The 25253-nt window shown below is 51.2% G+C and overlaps 7 protein-coding genes across 7 annotated transcripts; 4 read left to right on the plus strand and 3 right to left on the minus strand.

Annotated features, from left to right (window-relative positions):
• Positions 1–454: 454 nt before the first annotated feature.
• On the plus strand, positions 455–3028 carry M438DRAFT_277269 (Piwi-domain-containing protein; the record flags this gene model as incomplete). Its single annotated transcript, XM_029900914.1, has 1 exon — positions 455–3028. The coding sequence occupies one exon, from the start codon at positions 455–457 to the stop codon at positions 3026–3028; it is 2574 nt and encodes an 857-aa protein (XP_029758974.1).
• Positions 3029–4750: 1722 nt separating this feature from the next.
• Positions 4751–5239, minus strand: M438DRAFT_336761 (uncharacterized protein; the record flags this gene model as incomplete). The annotated part of the gene is made up of 3 exons (XM_029903917.1): positions 4751–4819; positions 4880–4985; positions 5082–5239. The coding sequence occupies 3 exons, from the start codon at positions 5237–5239 to the stop codon at positions 4751–4753; spliced, it is 333 nt and encodes a 110-aa protein (XP_029758975.1).
• Positions 5240–5606: 367 nt separating this feature from the next.
• Positions 5607–8192, minus strand: M438DRAFT_336762 (uncharacterized protein; the record flags this gene model as incomplete). Its single annotated transcript, XM_029903918.1, has 3 exons — positions 5607–6035; positions 6089–7901; positions 7954–8192. The coding sequence occupies 3 exons, from the start codon at positions 8190–8192 to the stop codon at positions 5607–5609; spliced, it is 2481 nt and encodes an 826-aa protein (XP_029758976.1).
• A 1584-nt stretch (positions 8193–9776) lies between these two features.
• M438DRAFT_375838 (TLD-domain-containing protein) lies at positions 9777–10899 on the minus strand (the record flags this gene model as incomplete). Its single annotated transcript, XM_029908616.1, has 2 exons — positions 9777–10241; positions 10294–10899. 2 exons carry the CDS (start codon positions 10897–10899, stop codon positions 9777–9779), a joined length of 1071 nt encoding a protein of 356 aa, XP_029758977.1.
• Positions 10900–11358: 459 nt separating this feature from the next.
• Positions 11359–16891, plus strand: M438DRAFT_277139 (uncharacterized protein; the record flags this gene model as incomplete). The annotated part of the gene is made up of 2 exons (XM_029900905.1): positions 11359–11455; positions 11511–16891. The coding sequence occupies 2 exons, from the start codon at positions 11359–11361 to the stop codon at positions 16889–16891; spliced, it is 5478 nt and encodes a 1825-aa protein (XP_029758978.1).
• Positions 16892–20114: 3223 nt separating this feature from the next.
• M438DRAFT_375840 (uncharacterized protein) lies at positions 20115–21165 on the plus strand (the record flags this gene model as incomplete). Its single annotated transcript, XM_029908617.1, has 2 exons — positions 20115–20317; positions 20370–21165. The coding sequence occupies 2 exons, from the start codon at positions 20115–20117 to the stop codon at positions 21163–21165; spliced, it is 999 nt and encodes a 332-aa protein (XP_029758979.1).
• A 1055-nt stretch (positions 21166–22220) lies between these two features.
• Positions 22221–23943, plus strand: M438DRAFT_398346 (aldose 1-epimerase). The gene is made up of 2 exons (XM_029909357.1): positions 22221–23074; positions 23129–23943. Exons 1-2 carry the CDS (start codon positions 22575–22577, stop codon positions 23628–23630), a joined length of 1002 nt encoding a protein of 333 aa, XP_029758980.1. The 5' UTR covers positions 22221–22574; the 3' UTR covers positions 23631–23943.
• Positions 23944–25253: the final 1310 nt, after the last annotated feature.

Consider the following 25253-nt stretch of genomic DNA (forward strand, 5'->3'; position numbering starts at 1 on the left):
TTTCACAAGCAGCAAACAACACCTTCCTTCTAGCTATATAAGACCTCCCACCTTCCACCTCAACCTCAACCTCTACCAACCACCTCTCATCTACTTCCACTTCCACTTCCACTTCCAACACTCATCTACCTTCTCCATCTATCATCACATCATCCATCTCATCACACCTTGCCAACAACGCGCCTCATCTCCGGCAACACCACTGACCAGCTTCGCTCTTCAGTCAAGCACGATCTTTACATCTCAATCTTCCCTCTCAATCTTCAATATGCTTGGCTCCAGCAAGCGTAACGCTCAGCGCGAGGGCCAGTCTGGCGGTGCTTCGTCTACTCAGTCCGGTCCCCGCCTCGACCTTGCCCGCTTTGACGGCAACCGTGACCCTGCTCCCGGTCCTGCTCCTCAGATTGTTGAAGGCATCAGCAACAATGTCAAGAACGTCGACGTCGGTGCCACTATGTGGTCGGACGCCCGCGGCGCTCGTCACACCTTTGCCGGCCGCTTGCCTGCTTCTACCCTCGGCAGAGCCGTCGACATTCAGTTGAACGCCTTCCCTGTGTCCGGGCTTCCCAAGGCCCCCATCTACCAGTACCAGGTGATGGTCGGCACTGGCGCCGAGAAGCGTGGTCTGATCAAGGCTGTGTGGAACAGCCAGGCTACCAGGTCCAAGCTTGGTCCCGGTTGGATCTTCGATGGCAACAGTCTTGCCTGGTCCACCACCCAGCACCCTGCCGAGCTCCGTTTCAACGTCAACCTTGACGAGGAGGCTGGACATGCTGCTCGCCCTGGACGCACCGATGTTCATCGCGTGGTCGTCAGACCCACTGCTGTCATTGACTTCACGTGCTTGGATGCCTACCTCACTGGCACCGCCACATACGACACTAAGATCTTGCAGGCTATCACAGTCCTTGATCATATCATGCGCGAGACCCCTTCTTCTCGTTTCATCTCCATCAAGCGTAACTTCTTTGCTGCCAACTCCCAACGCAGTCCGCTCGGTGGTCACGTTGAGCACACCACTGGTGTTTACCAGTCACTTCGCATCGCACATCACCCTGCTGGCCATCGCCTCGTGGTCAACGCTGACGTTGCCAATGGTACATTCTGGTCGTCTGGTCCCCTCTCCGCCGCCGTTCTGGCTGTTACCAAGTCCAGAAGCGAGGCTGATATCCAGCTGCTTCTGAAGCAAGGCAACCCCAAGTTCTTCGATCTCAGACGCCTCCGCAAGCTTCACGTTGTTACCGTTCATCGTAAGGGCGGCTCTGACGAATACGTGATTGACCACTTCATGAACAAGGACTCCACTCACGTCCTCAAATTCAAGGATGGAAGCACGCAGACCGTTGCTCAATACTTCCAGGCTACTTACAACGTTCGTCTGAAGTATCCTGGCTGGCCTGTTGTTCAGATGACCAGAAAGGCCGTCCTTCCTCTGGAGCTCCTCAAGATCAAGGATAATCAGCGTTACACTTTCAAGCTCGATGACGTCCAGACTTCTCAGATGATCAAGAGGGCCGTCACTCCTCCTAGAGAGCGTTGGGCTGCTATCGACACGGGCGTCAAGATGCTTGATTGGGCCAGCGACCCCTACCTCAGAAACTACGGCATGGCCATTGATCCGAAGCCCATTGTCGCCAAGGGTCGTCTTCTGGTCAACCCTAAGCTTCAGTTTGGTGGCACTGGTACTGCATCGCAGACCGACCCCAAGACCTCTGGTCGCTGGGACCTCAAGGGCAAGAAGTTTGCCTCAACACCTGCCCTCAAGGACCTTAGCGCTTGGGGCGTTTGTGTCTTGAGTGCCAGAGGTGAGATCGACAAGGCTGCTGTTCAGAGATTCTTGCAGTCCTTCATCCAGACCTACGCCGGCCATGGTGCTACTCTTCCTCCTGCCTACAGGGACCCCGCCATCTATTACGCTGCCTCGAACGCTGATCCCGCCAGTTTTGCGCAGGAGGCCTTCCAGTTGGCTGGTAACAAGCACAACAGCAGACCTCAGCTGTTGATGTTCATTCTTCAGGACAAGAACAGCATCACATACGGCAAGATCAAGCGCTTCTGCGAGTGCAAGCTCGGTATCCCGTCTCAGTGTGTCCAGTATGCCCATGTTCAGAAGGCTCAGGCTCAGTACATTTCCAATGTATTGATGAAGTTCAACGCCAAGTTGGGCGGCTTCACCAACACCGTCTTCGGCCCTGTCACCTCAAAGAAGGCTATTCTCGACAACAGCGTCGTCATCATTGGCGCCGATGTGTCTCACGCTGCTCCCGGTCTCAATGGCCCTTCCATGGCCGCCATGACTGTCTCGATGAACGCCAACGCCACTCGCTACGCCGCCGCTGTTGAGACCAATGGCCACCGCGTCGAGATGATCACCGATGAGAACATCGAGAAGCACATCATCTCTCTCATCAAGAACGGTTGGTCGAGACAGGTTGGTCAGGGCAAGGCTCCTGCCACTGTTGTCTACTTCCGCGACGGTGTCTCCGAAGGCCAGTTCGCTCAGGTCATCGACCAGGAGGTCGCCGCCATGAAGAAGGCCTTCGCCAAGATCCACGTTATGCCCAGATTCTTGGTCATCATCGCTTCCAAGCGTCATCACGTTCGCTTCTTCCCTCAGAGCGGTGGTGACAAGAACGCCAACCCTCTTCCTGGCACACTCGTTGAGACTGGCGTCACACAGCCTTTCGAGAACGACTTCTACCTCTGCGCACACACCGCCATCAAGGGTACTGCTCGTCCCGTCCACTACAATGTCCTTCTCAACGAGCCACAGTGGCCCCAGGACAAGATCCACACGCTCATCTACGAGCACTCATACCAGTACATCCGTGCTACCACTCCTGTCTCGCTTTTCCCTGCCGTTTACTACGCCCACATCGCTTCTCTTCGCGGTGCTCACCACAGCAAGGGCTTCGGCAACCCCGCTGCCTACGACAACACCGTCACCGGCACCACTGAGCCCATCTACGAGCCTCTTCTGCCCATGGCTAACCCTGCCATCATGAACCCCGGCATGTGGTTCATCTAGACGCGCCAGTCCATCTTGAACTTGGACCTGGTTAGCTGAGCCGCCGAGCTCATTTCACCTTTTTCCTTTTTCCCTTTCTCCATCTCTTGGCCACATTCATTCTCGGGAATTGATAGCTTGGTTGAGAGGCATGGAAACTTTATGTAGAACACTTTGATTACTCTCTCTCTGAATTGAAAGCACCTTTTGACTTTCAAATACTGATTCCTCTTCTTGCCTTTGTGACTATGAGATTGACACTGATGAACCTGTGATTGAGACTGACCTTTGAGACAGACAGAAAAGAAGTCAGCAGCTACGAAGAACTAACACTCTGGAAGGAAGGACCTTCTGGCAAGACTAGACAACAGCGACACCAATCACAGCAGACTCTTCTAGACTCCAAAAGAAACATCGCCATCGAAACAAAACAGCAACACCAATCAATCACATCCACTTCTTTCCTCCAAAGAAATAAAAGAACAAACAAACAGCACAAGCGATGAAGAGAACCAACACGAAAAGACACAAAAGCAAACATCACAACCAAAATACTAGACTGATGCGAAGAAATCACCACAGCATAAACAAGAAAAGCAACCACAAGATCGATGCGCGCGAAGAAAAGATATCATCCAAACTCCAACTCTATCAACTCTCTTCCAGGGCGTTGGGATTTCCAAGCAAAGGCGCCGAGCAAAAAGCAGGAAGAAGACATCCAGAGATTAAAAGCCACAAAGGCGCAAGAGGCGACGGAAGCGACAAGAAGTATTTTGAGAGAAGAGATGCGGACAACCCTACAGACCAGAGGCAAGAAGCAGGGGAATTGAATCGAACAAACAGTGGATGAGAGGAAGGTAGAAGAAGATAAACCTTTTTCTAGACCATGGAAAGCGAGAGCAAGGTAAAGAGGAAGCATCGACGATCAGGACGACAAGGTCGAGTCGCTTAAAAGACTTACAAGAGTTGTCAGACACGACCATTATTTGACAAGGCCAGGACAGGGAAGGAGGCACCAAGGAAGAGGTCTCAGAAGAGCAAGGCGCGAGAAATTCGAGAAGTACTCGTCTAATGCACGAGGAGCGAGAGACTATTGGATATTGCGCGGGCTGGAAGCTATTGAAGAAGGAAGAGGCACGGTATCACGGAGGGAGAGCGAAGGCCTAGGAAGAGCAAGGTCTTGTTTGAAAGCATTGCGTAGAAGGGTCGCATGCGCCTGAGAGCATGTCGAGCCAACACGGGCTTCGGCAAGAGCAGAAGCTACTTGAGAGGCGGGGCCAGCTGCTGACGACATGGTCGCTGAGCAGAGAGTCGCAGATGCAAGAGGAAGCAAGCATTCTACGTGTGCAACAGCATCGAAGCAAAAGAGCAGCAAAACAGGCGTGTGAAAGACTCTCCTGGTGTCGTGTTGTGTGCCCTTCATCATTCATGTATTTCACAGCTCTTTCTTTGCATAGGGTGGGAGAATTGAATTGTTTTCGGATTGATTGTATATGCGGGAACTTGAATTCGAGTTGGGATATCTTGTCGTTTTACAAGGATACTTGAGAGTAAAGGAACAAAGAGAGAAGAAGGTGGAGCTTCGTTGCTGGCTGATGATCGAAGGGGGGGAAGCGGACGTTGCTGGAAGCTTCGGGGTATGCTTGAATGGATTGAGGTGAGGCGTCGAGTGCCTTGGGGTTCGTGGCATTAACGAGAGAGCGAGGGACGGAAGGTTGGGAGCGTCGAGTGTGGCTTCGTCGATTACTTGCGGACCTTCTCCTCGAGCGACTTGACGTAGCCTTCTATGCGTGAGACGGCTGACTGGAGAGCCTGTGTTTATGAGGAGTTAGTCTCTCTTCCTCGTTGGCCCACCCGTCTGAGAAGACTCACGTAGATGTCCTCGGTCAAGAGCTCGTTCGACACACGATACTCGTCAATGACATAGTAGTACAGGGCTCCTCCGCTCAAGACGGCTCCAGAGAGGAATCCAAGAATGCTGTTTCAGTATCAACGTCAGTCAAGTCACGCGACGGCTTCGGCAATAGCTTCGGATGGTGTGGAAGGATGTGCAGCATGTCTGAGTGTTTCGTACCCTCCACGGAAAGCGCCCACGGGCTTGCGGACGGGCATGGCTCCTGCCGGTACCTCGAGCATGCGTGCTGAGCTCTGGAAGCTACGGCGAGCGACGGTGGGCCTGGAGAGGTTGAGAGCCAGGCGGCGGGCCGGCATGGTCATTGCGCGTGATGCCATTGTGTGCGTGTGAGATGTGTGAGACGTGTGAGAGCTGCTGGATTGTGTTCGGGGCTGATTGTGTTTGCGACAAGACGACTCGCTTTCTGGTGATTGCTCTCGATGATCGGGTTAGTAAGGCGCGACTGTGCAAGACTCCAAGGTGGAGAGATGGCTGACCAAACGCGGAGAAAGCTCAAGGCCCTCGCCTCGGGCCCGCTCCTTCCGCCGTCTGGACGTCCTACGTAATACCTCACTCCAACAACACCTTGGCTCATGTCTTCAATCACCATCTGTGTATCTGTTGATTGAAAAGACTATTATCGTTGAAATTTACAGAAGCCCAGCCTGTCGTCTATCTACTAGAAATATCACCAAGACTATTTAATTATACTGGAACGATTTCGAGCGACACCTTCCTGCACGATCCGTTGTCATACTCCGAAGGTCCAAGGACCATTGAAGTCGTCCCCCAAACATCGCACCAGTAGAGTTGGTCGAGGTCATTCATCTTACAGTAAAGCTCTCCGCTCTTGTTTTGACAGTCCAATGGTACCGCATTAACCTCGTACATGCGACCAACCGGATTCATCCAGAGCGACGACACCCAGTGTCCTTCCTCGATGTTGGCTACGTAGTTGCTCGAGTATTCCACAAGTAAGTTGGGCTCGTCAAAGAAGAACGAACTGGCTCCGGGCTTTCCTGCTGTGAATGCAATGAGTTCATTGCCTCCTGGCAGGTATGCCCACTGTCCAGCAATTGCTGCATTGCTGTTGTTTGACACTTGCATGTAGAAGAGATCGGGTGTTGCGGTGGCCTAGTTGATGCTGTTAGCTACAACTCGATGTAGTGCCGTGAGATAAAACTTACAGTGTGGTGGGCTGTGGTTGTGGTTGACTGCACAAGAGTTTGCGTCGCTGTGACAGTAGATGTGACAGTAGTGAATGTATCCATGTGGATAGTTCTTGTGAAAGTAGGAGTAGGCACGTGCAAGCAGCTACAAATGCTCGACTGCTGCGCGTTATTCAACCCGTTGAACAGAGCAGGCTGACCCTTGTTGATCGGAACGCTCGACGTCTTGGCGGAGCTTGTGCTAGAAGTAATCTTCTTCGATGTTGTGCTGCTAATCTTCTTGGATGTCATGACCGGCTTCTTTGAGCTGCTGCTGGTCTTTGATGTTGTGCTGATCTTTTTGCTACTAGTCGTGGCCTTCTTCGAGCTGGTTGAGCTTGGCTTCTTGGTGCTCGTCGCCTTTGAAGTACTTGTTGGCTTTTTGCTTGATGTAGTGACCTTTTTTGTGCTCGATGGCTTCTGGCTGCTCGTAGCCTTCTTGACGACTTGGACCTTCTTGGTCGTAGTGGGCTTCTTTGTCGATGTCGTTTTCTTGACGCTTGTTGTCTTCTTCAACGTGGTCTTTTTTGCACTTGTTGACTTCTTAACTGTGACTGTCACAGCTCCACGTTCTTCCAGATCACAATCCTCTGAGCTACGCTCCTCCAGACCACGCTTTCTCATCCCTGCACTCGCCGATGCCGAGGTCGACGATGATGATTCGGTAGCAGACGAAGACTCGCTGGAAGATGATGCGCTCATCGAGGAAGCTTCGCTGGAGGAGGAAAAGGCAGAAGATGACTCGCTGGACGAAGAAGATTCTGTAGAGGACATCGAGAGAGAGCTTGAAGAGGACGAAGGAGCCTCGGTAACCTCAGTAGCCGAGGAGGATCCGGTTGACGATGACTCGTTGGAAGATGTGGAAGTAGCTACCGGCGCATCCGAAGACGACACTGTGAGAGATGACGAATCGGTAGATTGGCTCGATGAAGTGGTGGAGAGCTCAGCAAATCCTGTAGATGACGCAGTGCTTCGGGTGCTCGTCGAAGTTTTGTTGGAGAAGAAGGTTCCGTTCGTCGACATCGTAGCATTGGCAGAGGGATCCCAAGTCGGGTAGTACGAAGGATACGCACTGCTGCTGACCGATGCCGAGCTTGAGATCATTCCTGGGATAGAAGCTGATGCGGAACTTGATACCAGTGCCGATGACGAGGGCGATCCAGATGGAGAGACTGAAGCGCTCTTAGACACCGATGAAGATCCTGAACCTGTAGCCATAATGGCGTTTGCACGCAGGCTTTCTTCTGGCGAAGTACTCGAGCTCATTGAGCTCGATGAGCTGAAGCTGCTGGAGGGTCGTGAGCTACTCGATGTGTAGCTGCTACTGGACACAAAGCTGCTGCTGCCACTTGCACTGCCGCTAATGCTTGAAGTAGGCTTGTTGCTGCTGCTGCTACTACTGCTGATAGATGTCATCTTGCTTGAGCTACTGCTCAAAGAAGACTTATCGTTGGTGATGCTGGCGCTGGAAGATGCCTTGCTGCTGCTTGAGATCTGGCTGCGGGACGAGGCGCTAGTGCTCGCGGGGAGACTACTGCTGGACACACGGCTGCTTGTGCTGCTGCTGCTAAGAACTTTACTGCTACTGCTGCTGCTGCTGCTGCTGCTGCTGCTGCTGCTGCTGCTGCTGCTGCTGCTACTGCTGCTGCTCCTGCTACTGCTCCTGCTACTGCTCTTGGTAGACGTGCTGCTCTTTTTGCTGCTCGTGGTTGAAGATTTCTTGCTGGTAGTCCTGGTGTCTGTCAAATCAAACGAGCTGGAGGTTGTAGCTGTAACATTCTTGGTGACTCTCCTAAGCGATGTTAACCATATCCTTGTTTTCCATCTTCTACTGTTCAACTTACTTGATCGAAGTGACCGTCTTGGACACAGTCGCTGTTTTGACGACTTTTGAAGGTACTGAAGGCGTGACTGTCTTGTTCACGGTCTTGGTGGAAATTTTGAGAAGAGACTGGCAGTAAGGCGTAGCAACAGAAGGGTTCAGCTTAGTGACCACAGACTGAATGCTCTTGATCGTGCATGTATTGGCGGCACGCTCTTGAAAATCCAAAGGCGAGCCAGCGACGATGCCGGCAGCTGCCATTGGCACAAGGATGTTTGACGCGCGCATCTTCAATTCACCTCTCTATTTTGTAACGAAGGTATTGGTGAGATGATGTAAAGAACGAAAGGTATGGTATGCAAGCAAGGTCGCAAATCAAAGGGACTAAGAAGCCTAACTGGCTGATGGTTGCACTGTTATATTTCTCTGGCGAAGCCACCAGTTTACCAGTATACGAGGACCCATTTTCACCGTTGACGGCAAGGCGATATATCGTAGACTATCAAATAAGGCAGAGTGTTTCAATGCAGAGTCTAGAGTGGAGAGGATCCGGAGGAGAAACGTTGGAGGTCGAAATAAAGACCGTTGCGACGGCCAGCCTTGCCCTCATGCGGCTTGGCTCTTTCCGAGTTGGGCCACCACGACATCTGATTCGTGCCCATTTATCGATTTTACCAAGGACTTATTTAAGGTCGAGAACGTTATTGTCGTCGACCCAAAACATGGGCTTTAATTGTGGCCAGCCGCTCGGTCGAGTCCAAAGGCCAGTTCGAGATTCAACTTGCATGTCTCAATCCAGATACGATGGCTCACCAGTACGTGTGGTGCAGTCGTGTTTGCTGCACAAAGGTCGTCTTTCAATTTTCATAGCACTCGACTGTCGACACCTCAACATGGTGCCGTCTGGGTATGTTGATCTCGTCGACTTTTTATAACCGCGAGCAACAGAAGCCGTTACAATACATCAGCCAGGCCCTGACCTGGGGGCTCTGGATGTCGCAGATGCATTCAACAACCGACTTGGCAAGCACTTTCGGCAGAAGGATCTTGGCAATAAGTCTTCTGGAAAGGGACGTACGCTGCTTCTCTCAGTGTCATGCGCAAGTGTGTAAATGCAAGTGGATCTCGATACAGGGCTGTAGGCCTGGCGTTACCCTATATGCTCACGATTCGGTAAACCTTGAGACGTCTCATTCAGGACATGCCAACCAGCCACACTATCATTCGTGCTGCATTCAGAATCCACTAAGACGGAACGCTCACGGGAATACAGATATTCCCCAGGGCTGAAGAGTAACTTTTGCGGCAAGCATGTTGAGTGCATCAGTCAGACTCCATACCCATGGACGTGTACAAGACCCTGGTCTCGGGTGTATGTCATGGAGTGGCGCCGAACTCTGACGTTGGTTGCGTGGCTGACCTACTCGTACGCCAAACGAAAGTCTGTGGTATCCTGCTCCGTGCGTGGGTCTACGACTCGAAGGTATGGGATGACGCAGCAAGTCGGCTCACCATCCTCGGAACCTGAGATAGGAGCAGAGAAGTCTCGAATGCAGCAGACACTTCATCTCTGCTGCAGCAGTCCGATCTGACAAAACGAGTATTCATGGATACTCGAGCGTAGCGACTCTCGCAGATGAGACCACGGTCGTCTGGTCTCTTTTGTGTTCTCCTCAGTGCCACGCTACAGGATTCATTGATCTTGTGGAGTTCGATAAATAACTGCTTCTCAGAAAGCAGATCATTACGCAAGCCAGCTCAGTGGGCCTCACAAACCTGCAAGGTTGGGATCTCTCGAGGTGGACACAATGCATAGATACTATGCAAACTGTTGTCTCGGCCAGATTAAGAGCCAATGTACCACAGCTCAACGCCGAGTATGCCGAACTTCTCACCCTCATCACTCAAACGCGCATTGCCGAATGTAGGACAGGGCGAGCTGATGCCCTTGGCCAAGTTGTTGTCTAACCAAAGACCATAGTGACCGTCACCACCGCCAATGCTCAGAAAGCCTTGCTGGCAAAAGATTGTATAGTCGTTTTCGCCAGTATAGGGGAAGGCCTTGAATCTTATCCTATCAGGTGTCGAGGTGCCACTTCTCGAAGCCGAAGCAGTCAACGAGGGCTTTTTTGTAGTGGTAGCAATAGTTGTGCTTCGCTGCATGTGGGTCGTGTCGGCAGAGGGAGGGGGAGGTAAGGATGAGAGATCGGGTAGAGAAGGCAGGCGGAAAGCGCTCCACAAAAAGCACTCGCCGGTGCCATAGTAATGGGGATGAGGCTGAGGGGGGTCGGAGAGGTATGCACCGAAGACCTAGAATCTTGTGTCAGTGTGTGGGATGCATAGCACTAGGTGGTTGACTGACTCCTTGGCTGGCGTCTCTGACGACCAAAACAAAGCCACCCCGTTTGCCTCTGTATTCGTCGCTCAAGCTATACAGACTGCCCAAAGAGGTACCGTTCTGCTCCAGCGAGTAAATCAGCTTCCACTCATCCACGAGCTGGACCCGCGGCGGCACAAGCAAACGGATCTCTTCAGCCAGGGCCTTTTCCAACAACCTGCTAGCAAGCGGGGTGCTCTCTCTGTAGCCGACGAGAGTCAAAGGAGTCAGCGGCGGTGGCTGAAAGGGCGAGAGACGGCGTTTGGGAGCGTCGAAAAAGGTGGCCGATGGGCTCATGGTCCCGTTGTAGTTGGCGGACAGGGCACGAGCGAGAGGTGTAGGAGCTTCGTCTGCGCTGAGACGGCGGAGCAGGCCACTAAAGGTGTAGGATACCGGATATGTGATGTGCTGAAAGAAGCCGCCTTCGTTCTTGTCGTTGGTGCTGTCTTTGCGGTGGGAGTCGGGGTCACTATCGCGTGATGACGGGCTGGTGTCGCGCGTGTCGATGGCCGAGGAGGACGAATGGCCTATGGGAGGAGGAGAGGGGGAGCGAGTGCGAGTAGGTGAAGGAGAATTGAATGGATGCTGCATTACAGTGGAGAAAGTCGAAATCTTCCTTAGTCAGTTTCACAACCTGGCAGTCGGTGAACACTGCTTTTTTAATTTGGTCTCGCTGTCAAGGAAGCCGGTGACGTGCCTGCCTTCCCTGCCTCCGAGCATGACAACACACGGACACACCTCCCGATTAGGAACATGCTTCCTATTGGTTTCGTCAAACTTCTGACAGTCCACTGTAGAGATTCAAAACATCTCCTTCTCGAGATGAAGATTCACGAGACCCCTTTGAACGCATCTATTGAAAAAGACAGACCATCACGTAACAATCTGCTGTGACTATCCTTGAAAATGCTAAATGCTTATCCGAAATAGAATTACAAGCGCGTACCTGAAGCCACGTTCCCCACGCCAAGACTGAGCTATACAGCAAGCAGCAACACAGCGAATATCAAGAGAGACGATTATTTGGAACATCCATGTTTGTGACCGAATATGCCATTTGAACCCGGTGATGGCCGGCGCTCAGTGTCTCCGCTGAGTACGGGACGCTCCTCGCCTGCTCTTCGCGCCCCTCGCCGGGTCGAGGACGGTATGTGCGTTTGCGTGCATCCTGCCAGGGAGCTGTCGTGTCTGACGGTATTTAGGTGTCGCGCAAAAGGATAAGACGACTCGTCGCTATGCCACTGCTATAGAGCGTGCCCTTTCCTCATTCGACAGTGCCCAACAAGAATGGGCCGACTACATTGCCTTCCTAGCCCGCCTGCTCAAGGCCCTCAACCCTCCTCCTCCGAACCTTGAATACCTCCCCCACGCCCAGGGTGTTGCTCTGCGCCTGGCCCAATGCCTCAACCCTGCTTTGCCCTCGGGTGTCCACCAAAAGGCTCTCGATGTCTATGCCAACATCTTCTCCTTCATTCCACCTCCATCTCTCGGCCAGACTCTCCACGTATACCTCCCTGGTTTGGTGCCAGTCTTGTCCTTTGCCTCTCTGTCCGTGCGACCCATCTTCTACTCAGTCATCGAGGATCACATCCTGAAACTAGATTCGGAACATATCCGCCCTGCCACAAAGTCTTTGATTCTATCCCTGCTCCCGGGCATCGAAGATGAAACAAGCGAGGACTTCGACCGAGCTTTCCGCATTCTCGATGTCTTGCGGAAGTCGTCTGCTCGCGACATGGAAGATGATCCTGATAGCGAAGGAAAAGACGGCTACTTTTGGCAGTGCTTCTTCCTCGCCGTAATAACAAACCCTTCTCGCAGGCAGGGTGCCCTGGCTTTCTTGACCCGTAAGCTTCCCAACTTTGCTCCATCCAAAATCGAAGACCGCTCCCTTCCCTTGCCTGCACAGGCCGCCATCAACCCTGAGCCTGGCCTGCTTGTGCGTTGCTTTGCTGCAGGTCTCCAGGATTCGCAGATTCTTGTTCAGCGTGGCTTTCTCGATCTACTCGTTACACACTTGCCGCTCCACTCGCCTGTATTCCGCAACCATGTCCGCTCCAAGGACATGGTACTCATAACTACTGCTGCCGCTGGCTGCGTCTTGAGAAGGGACATGAGCCTGAATCGACGACTCTGGTCGTGGTTTCTTGGCCCCGATCCAACTGCTTCCGAGGCTGAGGATGGTGCGCCCCTGTCGCCTACAGACTCACGCGGTAATGTTTCCCAGAAACAGGCTATGTATTTCCAAAAGCATGGTGCGGCCGCTCTTGAGAAGAGTATCATGAACATGCTTGGTCAGCAAAGCACGAACCCTGCAACTCGCGCCCGACCCTTTCGCGTTTGTCTGTCTTTGATGGATCGCTGGGAAGTCGGTGGCTTGATCGTCCCCAAAGTGCTGCTTCCGGCCCTCAGAAGCGCTTATGAGTACAGCCAGGTTGGTTCACTAGCACAACTTGAGGAAGTGATTCGCAGTGCAAGCTTGTTCTTCGATGGCGTTGAAAGTAGTCTGATCTGGTCGCGTCTGATCAGTGTGCTTCTCTCGTCCTTCGATACACGATCATCTGCTCCGGCCCAGTCGATAGGAGATCTTGAATTTCTACATTTCGTCATCGATCGTTTTGATGTACGTGATGAAGAAATGCTTCTACGGCATATCCCAAACACTCTTCTGATTCTCCTCGCCCGACTCGCTTCCATCCTGCGTGAAAACAAGGATGAACCCGAACGCTTCATGATTCTTGTGCTGAGCCTTGCGCAACGACTGTTGCGTGTGTCGCCCCCTCGTGCTTTCGAGCACGACAACAATGATGGTCACCCCAAATCCTCTTGGCAATCTGATAGATGCCATGTGGTCGTCAATTCGCTCATACAACAGTATACCAAAGAAGACTTTGACGAAAGCACGATGGACAATTTACATCTCGATCGACGCAGTACTGCTGAATACATGCTACAAAGCATTGTTGAAGTCTTGAGATTGGCCCTGACATCAAGTACGTTGGCCAACCAACTTGGTCTGATCACGGACTGCTTCGTCAGCATTATTACCAAGACACCCAGCTCCGAAGCGTTGCGCAATGCGAACATTCATGACACATTCAAGCATGCTCTTGATAAGGAGAGTTTGCTACAAGACTCTTCGACTGAACAGTCATCGTTTTTGGTCATCAATTCCATCATGTCAGTCATAATCGCCAGCGTGGGTGGACAACAATCACAATACTTCACTCCCGAACAGATTATGGACCTCCAAACTAATGTTCTGAACGGTATATGGCATCATCTCTCGCCCTTCAGACCGAAATATCATGTGGAAGCTGTGCGATTGATATGGCAGCTTGAGAGTTTGACCAAAAGTGAACATCAGGTTGAAGCACGTCTAGCGTTGCTTGTTGGTGGCGAATCCGAAGAAGACGGGCCAGAGGTAGCATCAAGGTTTACGGTACTTTGGGAACATACTATGCAAAGCTTCAGTCCAAGGTCAGAAGGATCAGGGAGGCCCATGTCTCGTAGACCCAGTGTCATGCCTACATCGGGCGAGTTTGGGAGCGACGTTGACCCAGAGAAAGTCTTAACACGACCGCTGCTACTGCTCCTGGACTCGCTCAATGCTGAAGGTACTGGTGCCGCTGACGTTGTTCTCTCATGGCTCCAGAGTCTTTCGAGCCTGGATAGGGTTTTCTACATCATATGCTCCAAGCTGCATAACGATATGAACAACTATGCTTATGAAGCAGGAAAGACAGAAGCTCGGCACCGAACACGAAGGAATGCAGTGCAACATTTGGACGGCATCCTCTTCTGTCTCAAGCATTTGCGAAACCTTCTACGCCGTCCCAACGAACACTTGTGGCTCACTCTCTCGAATCTCCAGTTCGGCTTTTCAGGCAGTCCAAGAGGCGAGACTCCGAAGACTGATGCCATCGAATTCATTGCTAAGATGTGTCTGAGAACTCTGGCATTGCAGGGACACACCGTTCCCCAGTCCCTCCAGCACGCAGCCTTGACTATACTTCAAACACTACTCGAGTGTCCCAACGCGTTCATCTTGAAGCAGTTGGAGATTGATGATGCACTGATTGGTACATTAAGCAAGGCTCTGAAAGGTCCAATTGGAGCGCTTCAAACTGTCTACCTTGAAACCATTTCTAAGGCACTGAAGCTACGAGCAACGGCAGCGCACAGTACCTTTGCCATGCCTCGAAGTCCACTCGCCTCTCACAGGCCGTCCCTCACAATCGAGGTGCCCGAGAAGGCGCCACAGCCGGTGATCTCTACGCCCCCTCCTGAGTTGTTGAGCTGTCTCCGTACTGGCCTGTCATCGCCTTCCAGCCGCCTCTTCTTGGAGCACTGGGTCGAGTTCCTTGACCAGGTTCTGCCGCTCTATGCAGACGCTGTTTTTGCCAATTTATTGCCTCTGGTGGAGTGTATCTGCAAGCAAGTCTCAATCGCTTTCAGATACGTGAAACACATTTCTCACTCGACACACGAACAAATCGAGTCCGTGCCTATCTCAACTTTATCTGCACTTTTGCACGGGCTTGAGCTTGTTCTCGCTCATGTGCATCGACAGTTCCAAAGCGAAGAAATCGTCAGTCCCGTACCAAAGTCTCCCGAGCCATCGCAAGGCTTCTTCGGCAATATTTCTGGCGTGTTTGCGCAAGATGGACAACAAGCACCTCCGAGCAAGACTAGTCGCATAAACAGCAGACTCACCATGATATTGTCATTCCAGGACGCAATTCGAATCTGTTTCTCCATCTGGGCTTGGGCGAGCAATGAAAGTGGTCGGTCAGATACGACATGTGCAGCGACAATATCCTTGAATGCGCTCAAACTAAGAAACCGTACGCGAAAGATTCTTGAGAACCTATTTGCAGCGGAAGAGCTGGAGTGTCTCGAAACACTGGCTTTGATTTGGTCCCGGTCCAAGCCATCTCAGGAAGCTGAATCTGCGGCGGTGTTCAGTTTGCTCCTAGTCTTGGATGGCTCCAGACCCAAGAACACTGTCCCTGTCATTATCAATGCTTTATACAGTCGAACGAACATTGACGCACTGGACATTGGACGTAGATCGAGCTTGACATCAGATTTGTCTACGGCTGAAGTGGCCGCTTTCTTGCTCAGCTATTCGCGCGCTATCGAAGACGACGCTACAGATGAGATATGGACCGAGTGCACCATCTTCTTGAGAGATGTTCTCTCGAACCCACTACCTCATAGACAGATTCTACCATCTCTGCTAGAATTTACAGTCTTGCTCGCCGAGAAGATCGACAACACCAACTTTGGTGAACTGCGTAAGATGCGCCGCGAATTGGGCGACATCTTCCTTCGATTGTTGACCGCAACGTTCACGGCAAGACCGCTCACCAATATCCTTGAAACCCCGACGGCCGGGTCGCAGCTTCCCAGTGGAGCTAGCGATCTCATACACAGTCTTCTCTACGCCACACCGAAACTTACAACAATCCTGCAGAGTAACGACAGGGTGCAGACTGCAGTGAACACCATATCAAACAACGTCATGACCCCTGCTTTCCACGCAAAGGCATTCCCTGAGAATGTTAACAAGGATTTGTTGAAGCTGTTCGAGTACGTCGCTCAGCAGGGGCCAAGTTCAAAACACTGGAAGAAGGACATTTCTGACGCTTTCAACAACCCTCGATTGTTGACATGTTCCGCAGACTTGATGCAAGATGGGTGGTATCCTGTATTGCGCAAGTGGGCGCTCAGCGACAAGGATCGTCTTCCTGAACTTCTGTCCAAGATCACCGCTCCTTCCACAGCCGGCATCATGTTTGGCGTCGGCGCCAATGCAGCACGTCTCGAAGCCGACCGAAGAACGCAACTCACGCTTCGAAAAGCAATGCTTCTCATGCTTTCCTGTGAGCAAGACACTTTCGTAGGCAACCTGACGCAGATCCTCGACAAGGTCGTCGATCTCTGCGCAGCCGACCCATCATCCTCGCCCTCATCGACAACGCGAGCAGACGTCTTCATGCTCTTGCGCGCCATGATCCTTTCCTTCTCACCCATTCACCTCTCCGCCATCTGGCCAGTGCTTAACGCAAACCTCCAAAAGGCAATCACTACCTGCCTACCCGGTGGTCAAGATCAAGAGACATATAGCAACCTATCACTCTTGCAAGCTTGCAAACTCCTCGACTTACTGACGACACTCACACCCGATGAATTCCAACTTCACGAATGGTTATACATCACCGACACCATTGACGCAGTCTACCGTCCCGTCGACCTCAACCCCGTCGCCCTCACCGACGAAGCAGCAGAAGCTTTGGGCATGGATTCATCCGACCACACCACCTTCACGCCTTCAACCGCTCCCACCACCGCCAATGAAACCGGTGTCAGAAGACCCTTCCTCGGTGGTTCGGTAATGGACGGAGCAGACATGAAGGCGATGGCCAAAGATGACTTTTTGCGCGGAGTGTTGCAGCCATTCTTTAGTCAGCTGAGTATGTTTGCGTATGAGGCTACTTATAGTATGGGTGTGCCTGATGTGGAGATCTGCAGGAGGGGATTGTTGGAGGATGTTCTGGATGAGAGTACGATGGCTTGAGAGGGAGGGCAGATGTGGATGGACGAGAGATAGGTAGATTTGACGTTATTGATCATGCATCTACTCAGATGTGCTCTGCTTCTGTTCGTGTGTATGTTTGGCACGTGTCTGCTTGGTCTGTGGAAGTTTGATGTCTTCCATAGCGTCGGTACTTGAGATCAACTTCCTTGTTGTCGAACTGGACTACTGTAACATGCTTGATACTGTGGAAGCTGCAAAACTCAAAACACTCTTAAAGAAGACGACCACGACCAGATATGAGGATGAAACAAACCACGCTGGGAACATATATAAAGCAATGCTGTCCACACCCACTGAATGCTTGCCTGTCTAACGTCGTCTCGAGGTGGGAATTATGGATAAAACACAGGACCAGGGTGATCCCCCAGACAAGCAATTTGCTTAACTCCGAACCTCCGGTGCTTCTTTCTAGCCGCCTCCCACAACCACGCCAGGAGTCTTCCGGCCTGTCAAACTACACAGTGTTTTTTTTTAGATCGGTCCAGTCGTACACAAAGAGGCGCAAAATATAATGCTCTCAGTGGGAGATACCCCTCACCCTGCTAAAATTGTGCATTTCTACATTTATACGCGTGACAAAGCTTAGCACGTGGGGAGGAAGCATATTGAAATTTCGGGGTGAGTCCGACCCAAAGCTCGGATTTATGAGTGATACCACCTTTGATGGTTGAGTAAGCCCTCGTGTCTTCCAATACCAAGAGAAGCTTGACTTCCATTCCTCCTCAAGAAGAGATTCGATAGACGGTGGAATCGGCCAGACCATTCGGTTCAAACTCGGGTATACCAAAAGGGCGCAAAATAGTGAAGGAAGCTTGTGTTTCAAGATTTGTCTGCGAGGTTCGCAAAAGTGCTTTGATGAATGCGAAGATATTCCGAATGGCTTGCGGCCCAAAGCAACAAAGAGTGAGGCCTCGTTGTCTTGAGTCGGGTAGCACAACAGTCGAAAGGATGTCTTGAGGATGCCATGATCAAAGGATCGTGAATTCGTGATCGTATACCGCGAATACGATGGAAATCCAGACAACTGGATGAACATGCCACTCGATCGCGTGGCACAAACACTTGCTCGCCTATAAGCGAATGCAATACAAGTAGACGCTGTGGAGAAAGCAAGGAACCATCAAAGGGTCATGTCGGCTCTTAGTAGCAACTACTCGGACAGTGAGACGAAGAGGTTCGACCCTAAGCCCTGAAATGGGGAGCACAGAGTACTTCGTATGTTCACATGATAGACCAATCAATGGCCTCGGGAGTCGGCAATACCGTCCCTATGGGACTGATGCAGAGCCTCAATTGATGCGCTGGTGAACCTCGGAGGATTCGCGCAAGTTGCTTCCTTGGGATACGTACGAGTGTCTCCAAGAACGAATAACTCAAAGATCGGTCGGACTCCAATGTTCTGTACAAAATAGGCGAGCTGGACGCAACTGTCAGCCCATGACTGAGTCTGCCCTCCTTAGGGCTTCCAGTATCCACGTTCAATCGAGATTTGGGAAGAACGTTTCCCTTGCAGTGGTTCCTAGAGACTCGGAGTCCCTGATATGCGCGGCATGTCCTGAGAATAATCAATCGGTGTTCGGCATCTGTACCAATCAGACCGAAGCCGTCGGAAGATGGCAGTAAGACGTCTCATAGGAAGATTAACCTTCCTGGGCTCATCACCTTGCGATGGCACTAACAATCATCGCCGTTCGATCCGAGAGTCGACTTTCACGATGGGTAGTCGGCATCAAGAGAAAAAAGTGGGCGGGTAGGTAAAATGCCTCGACACATGCACAAATCTGCAGAGAAGGGTCGGAGACGGGTGTGACCGAGCGGAGGAAACCAGGGTCCGGTATGGCTGCCTACCTCTGGAAATTGGGAAGATCGTTGTCAGAAAAGGGATTAGAGAAACGGGCGGTGCTTTCTTCTACGACCCTTCGAACGCCCCTGATCTTCATATTTCGAACTTTCGCAGACATTTTGCGGGTGCGGATGCTCGTCATTATTCCTCCAGTCGGGAGGCATTTGAGAAACTCGGATGTAAAAGCAGGCCGGGGTCCGAGACCACCTTCGTACCCAATGCGAGATGTGTGAGTGTGTGTGTGGCTCCTCCTGCAGAGATTCGGTGGCTTGCGTTTTTTGACAAGCACGCTATGGAAGGTTCCTTCCTCTGTCGATGCAAAACATATTGTTGGAAGCTGCAGCCGGGTACGACTCAAAATCAGTCGTTCGCACACCTTGAAAGCAGACAGCGATATGGGTCCTGCAATATCTAGCAGCATCAAGCATGCTAGATTGTTCGATCGTGAGCAGAGATGGAGCAAAGACTTGAATGCGACACGCGACAAGAAAGTGGTGAATCATATGACAGCAACTACAGGTTACAGACAAGTATTGGCAGGGTGACTGGTGCTTGGCGATGCCATGGAAGCAAAGCAGTGCCCCACGATTGACAACCAAAACATATTGAAGCGTGAAGGATGCTGATGAGCCACGAAAGATGACAAGGCAGGCAGATTAGTACCCTGTATGTACAAGAAACCTTGCTGCCTGCTGTCTTCGCGTCGTCTTACTGTGATGTGATCGAGCGCATCTTTGACCGGTATTGCTATGGAAAAAACCAGTCCATGACTGTTGCGCAGAGAAACAGCAAGAAGGATTCCAATATTTGAATATCGCGAACGATTGCCTCGGATTGAAGACAGCCCTGCGATCGAAAGTGCACCTTTAAGGAACAGAGCAGACAAGCTTCGGCCTCATCGTTAGCGTGCCGTTGCATGACTCGACGGGTTTTGTTCTCGCTTTTCGATGATCCCGGTCCCGATTCCATCGGCCGAATTTCCTCTTGAGCTTGTTTTCCGTTTTCCATCATGATCTCGAGTCTGACCAAGCAAATCGGCGTCAATCTAAATCCTGCCTCCGCGGACTGAAACAGTTTGACAATTAGTCAGGCCATCAATCTTAGCAAGCGTTTACCATGTGGCCTCCAATGGGATAGCGTCATCAAGTATTCCTGCCAACGCTTGGTGACCCATCCTTCTGCTACATATATTCAATGCGTTCCCACGCCACGCAAGGGGAACCTGCGTTTTATGTCAAGCTCCGACCATATCTATCCGACTGTGATTATATCTAGACACCGCTCCTTGGCTTTATCTCCAGCCTAATCTTCGTTGCTTTCCCGATCCATCAATCATAGCAAGCTATTCTCATACACACCATGCCACCATCAGCTGTCCGCAGGACATCCTCTTCGGATTCAACAGACAGCATAAGAAAGCGTGTCGGCAAGGCCTGTGACAGATGCCGCCTGAAGAAATCAAAGTGTGATGGCAGTCACCCATGCACTAGATGCAAGGCCGATAATGCTATCTGTGTCTTTGGCGAGAGAAAGAAGTCCCACGACAAGATTTATCCTAAAGGGTTTGTGTCTGATGTCTGCTATCACTAGTCACACATGCTGACTCTCATAAAGCTATGTAGAGATGCTCGAGCAACAACAAGCACAATTAGTCGCTGGTCTCCAAGAAACATATCGTCGTCTGGTCGATGCAAACGTTTGGCCTGGAAAGCCTTTGTCAGAAGCTAGCGGACAGCCTCTCACTCATGACATTCTCGCAAGACTGGATCTCCTGGAACCTAAGAACGACGGCAGCGGAGAACACGAGCACTTTGAAGAGGACTGCCAGAAGCTACAACAAAGATTGATCTCAGAGGGTGCCTCTTTCATCGCCAGAAGAAGTTCGATCAGCTCTGAGTCGGAGCACAGCCTCCCTCGCAAACACGCTCGCACATCGTCCCACTCAAGCGTCCACAGCACACCAATTCCGGCACACTCGGCGCCAGTCTTTGATGAAAAGTTCACATTCCACCAGAGCGCTTCACCGTCGCCTGTATCGCAAAGCCCCGTACCAAAGTTGAGCCAACTACGATCACCGATCAAGCCTTCGCCGCTTCACAATGAAGCGATAAGCAATGACGACTTCCTTATGCCTTCGTGGCAGGATCAATTCACCATGCGTGGTCTATCAGCTGCCGATGTCATGCGATCGCACGCCGCCATGCAGGTGCCAGCACTCCAGGATGGATTCCAAGCCGCAATCGCATACGGGAACGCATTCGAGCCTCAACTGGAGTATGACAACATGATGTCCTTCGGCAGTCCATCATATGCCACCCCGGCACAAGGATTCGGTACCTTCAACGCCCAGGACTGGATGAACGAGCCAATGGATGTTGATTTCAGCAAATTCGTCCAAGTCTCGACGTGATCTGGACGTCAGCAATCTATTACCCTATCATTCTAATTATCACTTTCTTTTGGATTAGTCACCATGTGCGGCTCAATCGCAAGGGAGTTTTCACGGTTGTGATGCCTTTCGGCATTTCACAGGTTACGATCAACACGTCACGCAATTTATATACGCGGTACCGCTGGGGGTGTTGGAGTCTTTCTTCGTCAATGAATAATTTAGCAGGGTTGGGGTGTTGGGCTGCGAATGAGAATGGGCGATGGCGCACACAAGGAGTTTATGGGATCTGATCCTCGGCACAAAATTGATTGGGGAACGGTCCTAGGTTAGATGCTCTAGAGGATATCTCAGATGTCCATGTCACTGTATTCTATGTCATATCTACATTTGTACATCATACAATCCTCCTCACGCAAGCGTAACCGCATGTAGTTCAGCGGACTTGCATCCGCTTATCCCCATGAGCCAGCTGCGATATTGCATGGAATTCGGAGCAGTACGCCGAGCACACAGCCACATGTGAGGGGTCGTCGCAACTGAATATTGTTGGCTTATTGTTTCCAAGAGCAAGCTGATGACCTGTACAGTGTGTTTGGAAAATACAGACGGCTAGAATGAGAAGCGGGAATAGCAATCAGGACTTGGTGGCTGCAGCGATAGTCATCGCGAAAAACACTCACTCCTCGGAGCTAAACATGTTTTTTTTTGACGTCGTTGACGCGACGGAGATAGGAGGCGGATGTAAATCCGGATCGGTGATCTTCCGCTCACGCTCACCTGTATTCATTTTCTTGACTTGGAATGACTGATCATGACAACATCATTTGTTTTGGATAACCGTTGACCGTCTTGAGTCTACAAGGTCCAGGGATTGAAAGTGATTAAGTTAGTTAAGCGCCTCTTTTTGCTGCTGTGACACGATTCCTCGTACGCGTGTAATGGTGATACGGCGTGTTGCCGAGAAGAGCGGAGCTTTGCCAATGCAAACAAAAGCCGTCCCGTATCGCGCATCCTTGACGGTGAGCCACACGTTTCTGATCCAAGTCCTGCACGCAAGCCACCCTGGCAACTCTGTCGCTCAGCAGGTCTCGTCGTCCGCGGAGACAAGAACAGCGGAGCTGGCATTCTCTCATCGTCCTCTTGGCCTGTCAAACCAATTCAAGTGACAGCATGCATCGCGAACGTCAAGGAGTGTTTCCACGTGGAGTGCGATAAATTAGGCTAAAGAGCGGCTTTTCTGCCCCTCCACTCCAGCCCCCACCAAAGCTCACCCCGCCTAATAGCTGTCAAAACTGTGTGGTGACATCGAGGCAAGAAACCTGTTTACCCGTAATCACAAGATATTGTTCATACGTGTCGCCTCGACTCTTTCTCACTTCTTATTCGAACCTCCAACTATCTAACAACATAAACATCACAACTTCATTATGTCGGCCGAAGACGCATTCACATTTTTGCCGCAGGGCGCCATCATCCAGGAGTTGCGCATTGCGGGGCACAACATCGTTCAAGGTTTCCCTACTTCGGAGCCTTACAAAACAAAGAATTCAGCCTACTTTGGTGAGACAATCGGACGTGTCGCAAACCGTATCAAGAATGCCGAAATCAAGAACCTGAACGGACAATCATACAAACTCGCCGCAAACAACGGACCTAATGCTTTGCATGGAGGCCCTGCTGGATGGGGAAAGAGAACTTTCGAAGGACCTGAGCCAGTGAGCAGAAACGGAACCGAGGCTGTTCAGTTCAAGTACCTGAGCAAGGATGGAGAAGAGGGCTATCCTGGAACTGTCGAGCTCCGCGTTTGGTACATCGCAAGCAAGAAGAACGACGACGGTGTGGAGAAGACACAACTCGAGATCGAGTACGAGGTCGAGCTTGTCGGAGATGAGGTTGAGGAGACAGTAGTCTCGGTCACCAACCACAGGTAATTGTGTCCTGTACAGATTTCCAAACATAAGTGGCTTACATGAGTTCGCAGTTATTTCAACATCTCTGGTGGTGAGACCATCGAAGGCACAGAAGCAACTTTGATGACCGACCAATACATGGTGGTGGACGACACGGACATCCCGACCGGAGAAATCAAGGCATTCCCTGGCGTTGAAGCCAACAAGAACTTCACTCTGGGAGCAGTCGACCCTGATATCGATCACTGCTTCGTGATCAACACCGATCCCTCAAGCGTGCTTTTGGACACCAGACAAGTCCCTGCTCGCAAGCTGTGCTCTTTCTTCCATCCCAACACCAAGCTCCACTTCGAGGTGCTCAGCACAGAGCCTGCCTTCCAGTTCTACACTGGCAAGTACATTGACATTCCGGCCGTAGATGGTGCACCTGCACGTGGTGCTCGTGCTGGCTTCTGTGTCGAACCCAGTCGTTACATTGATGCCGCAAACAATGACGACTGGAAGAAGATGGTGCTTCTGAAGAAGGGTCAGACCTATGGCAGCAAGATCATCTACCGTGGATGGAAAGAGTGATTGCCGTCTGCAATCTCACATTCGCGATTTCATACCATGCTGATTGCAGCAACCATATTCGGACAGGATCGCGAACATGTACATCATAGCTCTATATCATGACTTTATTCCAAAAATCGTTCAGCATCATAATGCGAAGTCCTCGGTCCGCGTAAGATCAAGTGGATACATGAACTCAGGATGTAAAAGGGTCTCTTCAGCTGCCAGCAGCAGCTGCTTTGTCATCTTAGCAAGGAACTTCCGCTTTGGTAGTTTCCATTAGAATAAGGTACAACACTTTTCCGAAGCCTCTTTCTACCAGAAGAGCAGCTTGAGTCGGCTGCACTTGCATCAACGATTGCCCCTTACCTGTTCCTTGCCGGATCCATAGAATATGACCTCCGCTATCCGAATCCAAGGGAATGGTCTCAGCCTCCCACGGGTAGGACAATCCCGATCCAACGATGAAAAACACCAAATACTTTATAGCTTACTTGCCGTGCTTTGACTCTGTTGTTGCCGGATTTCTGATGCCAATTGACTTTTTACGTTGAATGGGTGATACTGCGGACGGACAGAGCTGGATGCGACTTGGATGCGTGTGTGTGGAGATCATGACAAGGAGTCCAGGAGTCAAGCACTGTGAACTGCGTTGGTCTTCTCTCGCGAATTGGAACTCTAAAATATTTTCTGATATATTCGACGCCACCGACACCGATTTCTTTAAGCATACCGTTAGCTGCCCCCAACGGCCTTCAAGAAGCGAGAGAACGCAGGTTTAAGTTTATGTCCGAGGCGCCTAGAGAACTCGAGTCATTCAGAAAATTGTATCCCATGACGTGGGCCACACCTACACGAACAAGGAGACCATTATTCTACCCCATATACCAAGAGCATTCTCCAAGAGCTGAGCGCGTAGGTTTACGAAGGACTAAGGGCAAAGCCCTCGGCCGAAAATTGGCGGAATTGACCATCATGTTGCCTAGCAAAATGCTTATCGTGATATTATGCACCACATTATCTTCTAGCGCGCGGATGAGAGACCTTCCGCGATGGATTCCTGAGCATGTATTTCTTGTACCTGCACCTCGCTACATTACTCATACAGGTGCCTCGAAACCAAGGCACTGCAAGGACAGACTATCGACTATGATTGCAGATCGCAGAATCTAGAAGTGCTATCTGTCAAGGAAGAAGAACACCATGCGTTGGAGTGTCTATGTATTATTGCAACAAACGTCTGAACGGTAAAAGCGCCAACGTCTACTACAATCGCAAGCTATTTCCCAATTTCGAGAAGCAGTCCAGAAGGACTTTCCACTGACTTGCAGCAGCAACAGAAAAACAGAATCGAGTAGAGGAAGAAGAAAATGACGTCGCGGATTCCTGCATATCGTCCGCGGGCACTAACGAAAGGGAGATCATCATGGGGTCCTCGGTTGTCGCCTCGGCTTGCATCTTTGAACAACTTCTCACATGGCAGCAGACTCCACCTGTTTGGATATCACTTTTTGGGTTAACACATGGCCGCGTGTCTCTCCTCCTCATTCCCCAACCTCCAACGACGCCGATCCCTGACAAATATCCTTGCTATACCAATGTCCGTGTGCGGAGTTCAGCAAACGCTGAGACCGTATACCATCA

The sequence above is a fragment of the Aureobasidium pullulans genome, assembly GCF_000721785.1.
Source record: "Aureobasidium pullulans EXF-150 unplaced genomic scaffold scaffold_13, whole genome shotgun sequence".
Classification (NCBI taxonomy): Eukaryota; Fungi; Ascomycota; class Dothideomycetes; order Dothideales; family Saccotheciaceae; genus Aureobasidium; species Aureobasidium pullulans.

Coding starts and splice junctions, on each gene's coding strand:
- M438DRAFT_398346 (XM_029909357.1), top strand. CDS start 22,575: ATGTCGGCCGAAGACGCATTCACATTTTTGCCGCAGGGCGCCATCATC. Junction 23,075..23,128: donor GTCTCGGTCACCAACCACAG/GTAATTGTGTCC, acceptor ATGAGTTCGCAG/TTATTTCAACATCTCTGGTG.